This window comes from Saccostrea cucullata, unplaced genomic scaffold, assembly GCF_032062105.1.
Source record: "Saccostrea cucullata isolate Sc308-1 unplaced genomic scaffold, CSIRO_AGI_Scuc_v1 ctg3604, whole genome shotgun sequence".
Classification (NCBI taxonomy): domain Eukaryota; kingdom Metazoa; phylum Mollusca; class Bivalvia; order Ostreida; family Ostreidae; genus Saccostrea; species Saccostrea cuccullata.
The window spans coordinates 26,878-41,110 of NW_026935116.1; the positions used below are offsets into that span (position 1 = coordinate 26,878).

The following is a 14,233-nucleotide window of genomic DNA, read 5'->3' on the forward strand; positions in this document are numbered from 1 at the left end:
TAGTTTCAAACCAGCATCACGATAAGGATCAAACCAGGATAAGGATAACTAGCATCAAAATCAGCAAGCAAAGGAAGCATCAAAATAAGCATTGATGCTGTAACAAAAATATTTCCCTACACTCAATATACATCGGGTTTGATATCTGATTATTGAATTTGCTGATTTTCGCGTGATTGCAGGTAGATCCAGGAATATGAGTATAACATTTTTCGCCACACTTCTTGCTAGAAGTTTTCGATTGTCTTCCGTAAATAGCTTTAATTTTTATCAATGTTCAGACAATGACTACAGGATGGTATGTGACTGGAGCTCAGGTGTGTTATATAGTGGGTGCGTCTCCCCTACTATCAGAGAAGTCGTGTTTCAATTTTTTGACGCATCTTCAGCCATTGATGTAGGATGCAGTAATTCTGTCCGCAGGATTTTCATTGCGGAATGTGATGATGTTTGCACAAATCTTGAAAGAGTTCTAGTTAGAGATCGAGTCATGTTGTGCAGGTGCTTTGAGGGGATTTGAAATGTGTACTGTATGGTATTTTTCTTTTATATCTGTGTATATTGTTCATCGTGTGACATTCTTCATGTTTTCATTTTGTAACTGTTACTTCTTTAGTAGTTCCCCTTAGCCTTCCCACTAGCAGAAGGTTTTCGGAAATTGTCTCGAAGATTACCACCACATTGAGAGAATCCTCATCTCGGGATGTTAAGGATCAACTAACTGCATTTATTAGTTTTTACTTCGCTAAATTCACATTGTGTAAGTATTTTTGTGGCCATGTGTTTGTATCTGTGTATATTATTCATCATATAACATTCTATGTTCTTTAGGAGTGTCCCCCTAGCCTGCCTACTAGCTTCTCACCAAGATAACCACCACCACAAGAGAATCCCCCGCCCAGGATGTTAAGGTTAGTGCAGAAGGTGATTCAAATTACATGTTATTCATTACGAATTGCTTTGAATTTTTTTAAAGTTATCTTGATCTATTAATTTTTTCAACCCTATCGTTAATCTAAAAATGTAAAGGTATAGTTGATACATTGGTATTATATTAATCTCTTAATTTTATCTTACCTACATTATGCAATTGTTTATCAATAGTCAATAGTCATAACTCAGTGTTAGTTGTAAATATCACAAAAAGATAAGGTAGCGGTGGTCATGAATTGTGTTATTATGCAACTTTTTTATGTATCAACCATCTAAGCTCCAAATATGTTAAAAAGTGCCTTATAATCTTATTTCCTTTATGATTTTTCTAGTTATTTTAAATATTTCAGCCACTTCCGCCATTGGATACAACACCAAATGCGGATACAACATCGACTTGGGATACAACAGTAACCATTCTTGTAAGTTAATATTTATCCATTTCTTCTTTTTGTTCGCACACATTACAATTATTATAACAATAACTTTTTAAAGAGTATTGCATGTAAAAATAAAACAAAACCAGTCTCTAAATAGTCAAATATATACTGGATCAATTACTTGTCTTTCACTTGACTCTTTTGATTCAGAAGGTTATTTAAGACCACACACTGATGAATTATATGAGGATGCTCTTTAATATTTTTAGCTATCTCTTCAGTTTTGACAACTACTTTTATACTGTTTATACTTGTATTAATTATAAGAACTATTTCTTGGTTAAAAAAGAAAAGACACCATAATATGTTGTATCCAATATATCACGATCAATATCAGGTGGAAATAAGAGATGACCAATTATAAATAACACAACATCATTTTTTTTTTAATTTTGAGACATTTCTATTATGATATAGAACTATGCATTAAAATTTACTTCCAGTGATGTCCGCATATCATTCTGTTGTTTCCCTTTGTTGTCTGCAGTAGATTTCTGTGTCTTCCTGTGTTGGATGCTTGTTCAAGTGCTAGTTCGACGCTTTATTAGAAATCGTGTCCAACAAGACCATGTAGAAAACATAGAAAATGTTTATTCCAGTTATTCAATCGGAGACAATGATGAAGAAATTTCCCTATGAATTTGCATGTGTAGCTATATAGTTATTTCTATAAGATCAGAACATGTTAAAATTTTTAATTCTTCATAACTACATGTAACATAAAACTAGAAGACTGGAATATTTTTGGTAGGTATAATTGGACTTCTCACCTATATTTGAAAGCAAATTGCTATCATAAGTAGAACTGTTAATGAACTTTTAAGAACTCAAAATGCTATTTACATGAAGATCGTTTACTTAGTGAATCCTGTTATTATTGTTCAAAAGTGGGCATTGTTCTTTACAAATGTTCCTCTTGGTTAATTGACAATAGATTGTAAGGTAAGACAGAATCTATTTTATTTGGTCCTGCAAGAAAGCTTAAAAGTATCACATGTTTAAACATTGTGTGTAATGGTCACATTATTTAAGGTTCTGACAGTGTTAAATATTTAGGAATCTGTATTGACAAGTTTCTTTCATGTGAAAATATTGTTTTAAGTCATACAAAAAATTAATGCTAGACTTATTGATTGTATATTGTTTAACGTCCCTCTCGAGAATTTTTCACTCATATGGAGACGTCACCGTATGCCGATGAAGGGCTTCAAAATTTGACCTTTACTCGGCACTCAGGGCCATTGAGCCGGGAGGGATCTTTATCGTGCCAACGCCTGCCGCTGACACGGGGCCTCGGTTTTTAAGGTCTCATCCGAAGGACCCGCAACTTTCACTTCATTGTGCCGAGCGCATGGCGAAGGAACAGTTGCTACCAATTTTAACTAGGTCAGTCGCGGCCGAGATACGAACTCACGACCTCCCAATCACGGAGCGAGCGCTCTACCGACTGAGCTACTGTGAACGGTAATGCTAGACTTAAGTTTTTACATAGAAATGCACCCTGTCTTGGTACACATTCTAGAAAGACCCTATGTTCTGCCTTGATACAATGTTATTTTGACTATGCCAGTTCTTTTTGGTATTGTGGAATAAACAAACAACTTACACAGATTACAAGTAACCCGGAACAAAGTAGTGCAGTTCATTTTAAACCTTAGATCTAGAGAGAGTATTTCTATTAATATTTTACCCTCTTTAAATATGTTAAGAGTGGAGGATAGAGCTTAACAATTTAGATTAAAGCATGTCTTAATATTTACATTTGCTGTATTTTTCTACGAAGCCAACTGTGAAATTGATTTGGAAACCATTTTCGTGTATATTCACGCGTAGAAATATACATGGAAAAACGTGCGTTAACGTGACGTCACAATGAGAATGCAGCGACGTTAATAAAATGCAACAATATAGGACAGCAAGAAATTCAAATATTGAGTATATTTTGGTTGCCTTCAAACAGGTAAAATGTAAATATAAGGAATGTTTTTTTTTCAGTTTAGTGTGAATTATTGGTGTGTGAATCACACAGACGTGCACATAGGCATATTTTTCACGAAGCGCTAGCGCGCTTCATGAAATATGCCTACGTGACAGGTCTGTGTGATTCACACACCAATAACTCACACAAAACTAAAAAACATTCCTTAAATATATATCATGGTAATGCACCAGCTTACCTCCATGAACATTTTGTATTGAATAATATCACAAGAAGTGCAAAAAATAATTTTATTATACCAAAGATAAAAGGGAAAGAGTCTTCATGTTTTAAATGCGCCCAGATCGATAAATCCCGGGCGTATATTGTTTTTGTCTTGTCTGTTTAACCGTTTTTCTTTCTGTCTGTTGTCAACTTTAACCTTTGCCATAATTTAAGAACCATAAGAGATAAAGACTTCATATTTGGTATGCATACTCCACTAATGAAGTCCTTTCAAATGACATCAAGGTCAGTTACCTTGTCTGTGACCTATGTGCCAAAAATAGCTTTTTCCACTGTTTGCCATAACTTTTGAACCATACGAGATAGGGACTTTATATTTGGTATACATAATCTAGTAGTGAATTCGTTTCAAATGACGACAAGGTCAATAATCTGGTGACCTTGTCTGTGACCTATATGCTAAAAATAGCTTTTTATACTTTTTGACATAACTTTTGAACCATAGGGAATTCATATTAAGTATGCTTACTCCAAAGATGCCAAATACACTCATTTCTAACATCTAGAGTGCTCTATTAAAATCAAAAACAACTTTATTCTCATCGCTGTTATATATCGCCCACCCCCATCTAAATCAAATAAATTCAAGAATTCTGTTTTCTTTGAAGAATGGACCAACTATCTGTACAGTCTCGTGTTAATCCCTGGTGAGTTACTTATCACAGTTTTCTAAATTTCCATCTTGATGATCCCAATGACGAAGATGCTAGAATATTTACAGAGTTGCTAACAGAACATGGATTAAAGCAGCATATTTCCGATGCATACGTTAGATGTGTTGTTAAACCAGAGAAGATAGTCTATATTACAGTCCTATAATTACAAATCAGGAGGAGTGCAAAGTAAAATAACTTAATCATGTCATATGATACGTTCGTATTGTACGTTTCGGAATTGTACATTCTGTCCGTATCGTTTCGGACTTTAATATTTCGTAAGTAATATCCGGTTTGAGATGCACGGACTCCTCAACGGCGAAACAATGTGATGTATTAAGCCCGTCAATGTGTGAGTTATTTTATATTTAAAAATGACTGTTAATAATAATGAGAATTGTATAATTATCAACAAACTGATATTTATTATCCCCTCGCGCAACTAGTTGCGGAGGGGATATAGCATCGCGAATGTGCGTATGTATGTGTGTGTTAGTGTGTTCATTACCTTGTGGGCAAGATTGACAGAGAACCATTGCATTAACCTTTCTCAGCGTTTACATACTTGTGTGGCAGTATAAATGGACGAAGCCTATTAATTTTCAAGTCTGTTGATGAAATATTTCTTCAGATATAGCGTTTTTACTGCCTCGAAACACTGACATTTCATGTACGAGTTGACAATAATCATTTGTGGGCAAGATTGACAGAGAACCTTTGCATTAACTACTCTCAGCGTTTACATACTTGTGTGGCAGTATAAAAGGAAGAAGCCTATTAATTTTTAAGTTCATTGATGATATATTTCTTTAGATATCGCATTTACACTGTCTTCAAACCCTGACATTTTATGTACGAGTTGACAATAATCATTTCCGCTAGGGAACCAGTTTAACCTGTCGAGTCTGTAAGAACCAGATTAATAGAATTAGATGAACGTCGCGGATTCATTACCAAACTCCACCAGGTGTCTGAGAATTTGGGATGCACGTTAAATTGAAAGTATGTGTGTGTGTGTGTGGGGGGGGGGGGGGGGGCTTAACCAACATAAAAGGTAAACCCCAATTTTCAATGCATAGAAATTGTCAAATTTGTAAAAAAAAAAAAAATGGGAGGCTAAGCCCCCACCCCACCCCTGTTCTGACGTCTATGCCACAAGTTCAAATAAAGTCTCGATGTACTTTGTTATTTTTTACTACGAAAAAAATGCGTATTGCCTGGAACGGTGAAATATACTAATAACGTTGGTAAATAATTAAAATTACTGAGACTTGTACATGTAGCACGCGTGATATGTTTCTGCTAGGCATAACGGAAACTGCCCAATTTTGTATGCATATTATGACACCCACCCCCCTCCCAACTTAAATTCTATGCAGTTTGATTTTTGTTAAAAATAGACACCCCTACCCCCTATAATTTTGTTAAAGAAATAAATAGAGCTGAAAAACAATTTAATACCTTTTATTAAACTTTACTACCCTAAATTAGGTATCAATGTTATGCCCCCCCCCCCCCCCCCCCAAACCAACCAAGACGCGTTGTACTTTGCATTTTGTAAAAAAAAATTGGATCAACAACAACACTCCACTTAGTATTTTTTCAAAAGTAAGGGAGTTGATCCTAATTTTGCGGGTTTGAATCCCACTGTGGGACGTGAAGACTGGTCCTTCTAATGAGACCGTTTAAACCAAGGGCCAATGTCCCAATAGATGCTGGTACAAATGGATCCCTCACTGCTCAATGGTCGTCAGTGCATAGTATGAGAAAAAACTCTTCACGGGCAAGCCTTCATATGAGCAAAATATTCATGAGAGGGAATTTAAAGAAGACACGTTGTACTATCAATCTTTGACATGTTTATCGTCCCTCTAGAATTTATCTCTCATGAGATATTACCATTACCAGAGATGTTCCTGCCGCGAGGGGATGCTCCGCTTAGCGGTGCCCTTGTTGTAATAGATATCTATCCATTAACAGGTCGAAACAATAAATTGTTACTACATGACGGTGTGAATTTCTGAACTGACCAAGTGCAACATTTCGACACACAGGGAACATGCCGCCACCCGAAGAGTCAAAAGATCCTGAGCTATAGGGCAAGAAACGTCGACGTTCAACGCAAAAGGGCAAGTTTCACAGAATATACAACAGATTTAGAGAATTAGGTTATATGGAGGACCATGGTGTACTACAAAATATTCTTGGTGATCTAGAAACGTCCTATAATGATTTAGAAAGAAGTCATGCAGAATATGTAGAACTTTCGCACCGTTAGCTGCAATCCATATCAAATAATATGTTTGATAACTTCGCAAGATGAATATATAGTCATTTACTTCCACTGTGACGCGATTTTGTTTCTAAACAATTGCAATACGACAAAACGAAATTCGTTAATTTTTCGGTAAAAAGTGAAATCAGATTAAGAAAACTCATTTAAAACAAATTACAAATAAAAATTACTCCAAAAATTATTTTTTTATGGCTTAAAATAGCAATGCTGTTTTTGATTTATCCACTTCTGGCAGGCCAATCCCACTTCCGGTAGCATTACTAGCATTGACCTAGTTTCAAACCAGCATCACGATAAGGATCAAACCAGGATCAGGATAAGGACAACTAGCATCAAAATCAGCAAGAAAAGGGAGCATCAAAATCAGCATTGATGCTGTAACAAAAATATTTCCCTGCACTTTATTATACATCGGGTTTGATATCTGATTATTGAATTTGCTGATTTTTCGCGTGATTGCAGGTAGATCCAGGGATATGAGTACAACATTTTTCGCCACACTTCATGTTATGAGTTTCTGGTTTTTTTCCGTAAATGGCTTTAATTTTATATCAAAGTGCAGAAAATGACTTCATGATGGTATGTGACTGGAGATCTTGTGTGTTATATAGTGGGTGCAGAGAAGTCGTGTTTCAATTTTTTGAAGCATCATCAGCCATTGATTTAAGATGCAGTAATTCTATCCGCAGAATTTTCATTGCGGAATGTGATGGTGTTTGCACAAATCTTGAAAGAATTCTAATTAGAGATCGAGTCATCCTGTGCAGATATTTTGAGGGGATTTGAAATGTGTATGATATTTATCTGTGTATATTGTTCATCGTGTGACATTCTTCATGTTTTCATTTTGTAACTGTTATTTCTTTAGTAGTTTCCCCTTAGCCTTCCCGCTAGCAGAAGGTTTTCGGAAATTGACTCGAAGATTACCACCACAATGAGATAATCCTCATCTCAGGACGTTAAGGTTAAGGTGCAGTTTATCAACTATCTGCATTTATTAGTAAAATTTACTTCTCTAAATTCACATTGTGTAAGTATTTTTGTGGCCATGTGCTTGTATCTGTGTATATTATTCATCATATGACATTCTATATTCTTTACGAGTGTCCCCCTAGCCTGCCTACTAGTTTCTCACCAAGATAACCACCACCACAAGAGAATCACAACCACAAGATAACCACCACCACAAGAGAATCCCCCGCCCAGGATGTTAAGGTTGGTGTAGAAGGTGATTCAAATTAATTCATTACGAAATGATTTAAATGTTCTTAAAGCTAACTTGATATATTAGTTTTTTCAACCCTATCGTTAATCTAACAATGTAAAGGTATAGTTTCATACATTGGTATTATATTAATCTCTTAATTTATCTAACCTACATTATGCAATTGTTTATCAATAGTTATATCTCAGTGTTAGTTGTGAATATCACAAAAAGTTAAGTAAGCGATGGTCATGAATTGTGTTATTATGCAACTTTTTTATGTTTCAACCATCTAAGACTACCGAATATGTTAAAAAGTGCCTTATAATCTTACTTCTTTTATGATTTTTTTTTAGTTATTTTAAATATTTCAGCCACCTCCGACATTGGATACAACACCAAATGCGGATACATCGACTGTGGATACAACATCGACTACGGATACAACAGTAACCATTAGTAGTATAAGGAGCCTAGATGGCCGGGTCAAATGAGTGCACTTTTCTGGATGATAGGGATAGCCGGGTCAACTGAGTGCAGCCCCTTTTCGGGGATAGCCGGTTCAACTGAGTGCAGCCCGTGGGGGGATAGCCGGGTCAATAGAGTGCAGCCCCTGGGGGATAGCCTGGTCAATTCATTACATATAGCCCCCTAAATACGGGGTGTGTTTACACTGTGTTTTCATTATACTCTATACGCTGTTCCTACGATTTATACCTGTTGCATCATCTGTAAGGGCCCTGTGCAAACAATACGATAGACCTTCGTTTTTTTTATGCTGACTACACAGGTAATATAATTGGCAGCGATTCAAGTCAGGGGCCCGTGTGCAAAAAATATGCTTACCTATGCATTGTGACGTCATCCACTGTATAAATACGGCTTTTCTCTTACTTTCAGCTCATTCTACAGTCAGAGCCACCTCCCTGCCTGGGTAGGCATGGACTCTACTAAAGAAAAAACAGTTACGTGCTCAGCGATTATTAGAATGGAAAAAAGGGAAAGAGAATTAGAACGAATTCTTTATGAGAAAAGAGATCAAGAGTTAAAGCTCCGGGAAAAAATGCTAAAATATTACAGAGAAGAGCTCAATTAGAACAACAACGACAACGACAACTATGGGAAAGAGAATTAGATCAAATTCTTGATGAAAATAAAGAGCGAGAATTAAAGCTTCGGAAAAGAAATGCCAGACTATTACAGAGAAGAGCTCAACTAGAAAAACAACGACAGCAACAGCAAAGGACTAGGGCGCATGGGGGGTCAAAGTTACCTATTCATTCACCACCCAAACCCAAGGCCATATCCCAGTATTATCGATTGTTGATTGTACACTGTTTTACGTCCCGCTCCAGAATATTTCACTGATATGTAGACGTCACCATTCACAGTGAATAAAAGGGTGCACTCAAGAAAATTTAAAGCTCAAGAGGATTTTTACACTGTGATTTTTAAGGAGTTTCCAGAGGAAGAAAACAGAGGATTTGTTCAGCGATTATTCAGACACATGTTACAAACTTTCAAATCGAAAATGCAGTGTGATCCTAACGATTATCTCCGCCTGAACATACGCCACAAATCTCTGGAATCAGAATTTTGGTACGAGTTTACTTAATGTAAACATTTTACCGAGGACGTCATTTTAGACAAGATTGAAGCCGTGCAACAATCCAGAAAGGGTTTCAAACTGGTTGACGGGGGCATGAAATTAGATATGTTTCGGGTCAAGTATCCCGAGGGAAGTGGTGGAGACAGAACCCAGCATTTACAAGTGAATAAGGAGACTTATAAGAACAATAATAGAGCCATCGTTCGGATCGTCAATCCCAGGGATCAATTTTGTTTAGCTAGAGCCATCGTCGTGACTCGATTACACAGTCAAAAACCCGAACATCCAGACCCCGAATGGGATAAACAATGGAAATTAGGAGATGTAAGAGCCAATGACCAGAAGAACCTAGCCATAGCCCTCATGGAACAGGCCGAGTGTGATATCACTCAAGCTTGTGGATATGCAGAGTGGACGAAATTACAACAGGTATTAGCTCCTCAGTATCGACTGAAAATATTTCAGTTCAAGTCTACTTCGACTAAACTCACCTTAGAGCGCATTTTCAAAGGCTGGGGAGACGGAACTTCTTTGAACATTTTGTTAGACGACCATCATTACGATGCCATCATATCCATGCCGGGAGAAAAGGGGAACCAATATTACTGTGATCATTGCGACGTGGGGTACAGGAAGGTCACAGACCATCGCTCTAAGTGCCCTCATCGCTGTACCTATTGTTTAGGACATCACCCTTATTGTCCCGATGAAGGGATCGAGATTAAATGCCAGGAATGCCATGGAATGTTAAGAACAGGACCTGTTACGAAAATAATTTAAGACCCCATAGTAAGAAGACCACCACTACTGTCTGCAATTTAATGGAACAATGCGAGAAGTGTCAGTCCTGGATACCTAAGAATTTATTCCCTCATCACAAATGCAGAGGACAGAAACAGTGTAAGATCTGTAAGAAAATCGTCGATACCGATCATCAGTGCTACGTACAACAGAAGCCCCAGAAGAAGAAGAAGAAGAAGGGGAAAGACACCTTACAGTTTTACATCTATTTCGATTTCGAATGCACTCAGGAAACCGGCATTCACATCCCTAATCTGTGTGTGGCACACCGCGTCTGTCAACATTGCAATCAGTTAGACATAGACCAACCCTGTCCTCATTGTCAACACATGGGACCCCGTCAGCACCTATTTCAAGGACCAGACACCTTAAAGAAGTTCATAGACTGGTTATTACAACCCACTAGAGGTACTAGGAATTCCACTTTAGTACACGACGAGGTCATCGTCATCGCCCATAACTTCAAAGGCTACGACGGACAATTCATTTTGTATTACATGGTACATTCTGCCCCCATTAAACCTAACGTCATCATGAACGGCAGTAAGATCTTGTACATGGAAATATGCGGACTGAAATTCGTCGACTCGTATAATTTCTTACCGTTTGCATTAGCCAAGATGCCCTCCGCTTTCGGATTCGACGAATTGAGGAAAGGCTATTTCCCCCACTTTAATACGGAACAGAACCAGAATTACGTAGGACCTTATCCACCGGAAGCTTTCTACAATCCGGACGAAATGTCTATCAGTGGACGACGGGCATTTTTTGAATGGTACGAACAACAGAGGGGAAAATTATTTGATTTCCAGAAAGAGTTTGTAGAGTATTGTGTCTCGGACGTCGACATTTTGCACCGATGCTGTGTAAAGTTTAGAGCCACCCTTAAGACCTTATTCAATGTGGACCCTTTCCAGGAATCCATCACTTTTGCCACTGCTGCTAATTTAGCCTCCCGTCGACAATTCATGCCTGAAGACACCATTGCCATCATTCCTAACCTCGAGTATCAACCGGCACGACAATATTCGGCTAAAGCCTGTCGGTGGCTCACCTGGATTAGTCAACAGAGTGGATGTCACAAACAACATGCCAGAAACGGGGGCGATGTCCAGATTGCAAATTATACCGTCGACGTATACCAGGAAGCGACTCGCACCGTCTACGAATTTTACGGGTGCTATTGGCACGGATGCTCCACCTGCTATCCCAGTTTACAAACCGAACCTCATCCTCACCGGACCCAATATACTTGCCAGCAATTACACGAAGAAACCCTCAGAAGGACTTTGACTTTGGAGAAAATGGGGTATACCGTCCTTGGTATCTGGGAGCACGATTTCGATCAGCAAGTGCAAAAAGTTGCGAGTTTACAGCATTTTGTACGAGACCTGGACATTCCCGATCCTTTAAACCCTCGAGAAGCCCTGTACGGAGGTCGGACAAATGCCACTCGATTATATTGTGAGGAAGGGGACATGAGGTACATGGACGTTTGTTCACTATACCCTTACGTGTTGAAACACAGACCTTTTCCCTTAGGGCATCCCGAGATCATCACAGACGTGTTCCAGGACTTGAGAAATTATTTCGGTCTCATTCACTGTCGGGTCTTACTTCCCCGAGACCTCTATCACCCCGTATTACCTTATCGGACGGGAGGCAAGTTATTATTTCCCTTATGTCGCACGTGTGCCGAACGACAGGACTCTACTTTTCAAGATCGATGTCAACACACCGACCAGGAACGTAGTCTCACGGGTACTTAGGTGACGACCGAATTACATAAAGCCCTAGACATGGGATATACCATAGATCGAATCTACGAAGTATGGCATTTTAAAGAAAGCAGTCAAGAGTTATTCAGATCTTACATCGATACCTTCCTCAAGATCAAACAGGAAGCGTCCGGATTTCCCCCGGACTGTAAGACCTCAGAACAAGAACAAGATTACATTCGACAAGTGTTATACAAAGAAGGATTCATGATGGACATTCTCAGTATCGAGAAGAATCCAGTGAGAAGAACCACTGCTTAACTCTTTTTAAATTGTCTGTGGGGAAAATTTGCTCAACGCTTGTTATTACCCAAAACCAGATACTTGGACGTAGAAGAGGAATAACAGCAACTCTTACAAGATTCGACTCTCGACATCAAGGGCATGCAACTCTAAGACAATAAAGAGAACACCAATGAAGACAAGATTCTAGTGAATTGTCAAGACAAACAGGAATTCGTCGAAGAATGTCCCTTTTGAAACGTGGTCCTGGCTTGTTTAACCACCGCACATGCTCGCTTACACCTCTACGAGACTTTACAACCTTTAGGAAATCGGGTCCTTTATTACGATACGGACAGTATCATTTACCAACATCGGGAAGGAGCCTTTAATCCTACCTTGGGTAATAGTTTAGGAGAATGGACCGACGAATAAGATGTGCATCACATCATCAAATTCATGTCGGCTGGTCCTAAAAATTATGGTTACCGGACTGGCAAAGGAACCGAGGTTCATAAAGTCAAAGGAATCACTCTCAACTATCGTACCTCCCAGATCGTGTCCCTAGAGACTTTAGAAAAAATGCTCAAAGGAGAAATAGAGGAAGTGACAGTCCCTTATCCCAACAAAATCCAGAGGACTCGGGATCATGAGGTCGTGAGCAAACCATTAGAGAAAAAGTATAAAATTGTGTATGATTCTTTGACTGTTTAAAAAACATCATCTTTTTCCTAAGATACAATCGTTTCTTTGACTATTTTGGAAAAGAAATCTTTTTTTTAAGACACACACAAACGTTTCTTTTTTGACTGTATATGCAGGCATCTTTTCGAAACATTTGGGTAGCCCTTAAAAGGGCTGTTTGTTGTTTTGTTGTTGTTTTTTTTTTTTTGTTTTGTTTTTTTTCTTCATGATTTTGTTGTCAGGGTTGGTCCTCTAGCTCTCTAGAAGTTCCATCACAAGGTGGCCAATGTCGCCGTCTGAATCGGAATCATCCAGGCCCCCTCCAAACTCCGATCTCTGGGTCAAGGGTCTTCTTACCTCCTGTGAGTTTCTACATAAAGGGCAGGGCTGACTCCTTTCTATCAGGCGGGCTGCGCATAATATACATGCAGGCCTCTGTAAACATCTGGAGCAGATGAAATTGTTTTCCTCATTCTCAGTGAGACAGAGTGTACATAAGATCCTGGCGACGGGTACTCTAAACCCCCAAAGGGGGATCCTACCCTGATTCCGCGCCTGCGATTGTGGGTTGGGGGTAGCAGGTCTGGGCGGTGGCGGGCGTGATGAACGGGGTGCTGGTGGTGGTGATCTCTGGTACGGGTGCGCCCTCCGATGACGATTATTCATTTGGATCCGGGCCATGTTTCTTCTGCAGATCTCCCTTCCGTTATCGATTCTTCTTACTGTCAAGTGAGAATCTATGATGATACCTGGGATAAAGTATAAATCTTCATGGAATGGTCGCTGCGAAATCTTGTATGCTAACTAGAAATCAGCTACGATCAGAATGACACTGAGAGCTGGGAGGGTCTGTTTTTATAAACAATAGCAGACGATAGTCCAATATCGCGGCAAACATCGATAATCCATCATGTGATTAAAAATCCTGACCTGTGATAGGTTATCACAAAAAATCGCTTTTGGTCATGTGATCAAAAAAAGCCCCATCACAGTGACAAAGCAAAATTGAAGGGGGAAAGGCCGAACCCGAATGTATATATGACGTCATACAATAACATAACACTGATGTAGTATTACAAGATTTTATTTTATTTCTTAAAAACTAACAATGCTTCTAACTGTCGAATTCTCCTCCGAAATCGTATTCGATCCGCTACTAGGGCCATCCAGGGACTTCTCCGGTCTTCGGGGGGTAATTCGTAGATTTGATTGAGGCTGGTATTAAAAGTTACGGATTTCCTAGCCTGTGTGAAATTTCCAGGTATTTCATTCCGTATTGAATACATACTTTTTCCATCGCATCTACGTCCTGCCACAGTGAAATCACTTTAGGCGCTTGGGGATGGGTCAGGAAACTGTAAGGCTTTCCGAAATAACGGGTCAGGT

The 14,233-nt window shown here is 38.8% G+C and overlaps 1 protein-coding gene and 1 pseudogene across 1 annotated transcript; both read left to right on the plus strand.

The window, feature by feature from the left end:
- Positions 1-196: 196 nt before the first annotated feature.
- LOC134241916 (uncharacterized) lies at positions 197-8,247 on the plus strand (annotated as a pseudogene).
- A 2,413-nt stretch (positions 8,248-10,660) lies between these two features.
- LOC134241917 (uncharacterized) lies at positions 10,661-11,932 on the plus strand. Its single transcript, XM_062723930.1, has one exon. The coding sequence runs from the start codon at positions 10,661-10,663 to the stop codon at positions 11,930-11,932; it is 1,272 nt and encodes a 423-aa protein (XP_062579914.1).
- Positions 11,933-14,233: the final 2,301 nt, after the last annotated feature.

Excerpts from the sequence above, each read along its gene's own strand:
- LOC134241917 (XM_062723930.1), top strand. The coding sequence starts at position 10,661 with ATGGTACATTCTGCCCCCATTAAACCTAACGTCATCATGAACGGCAGT.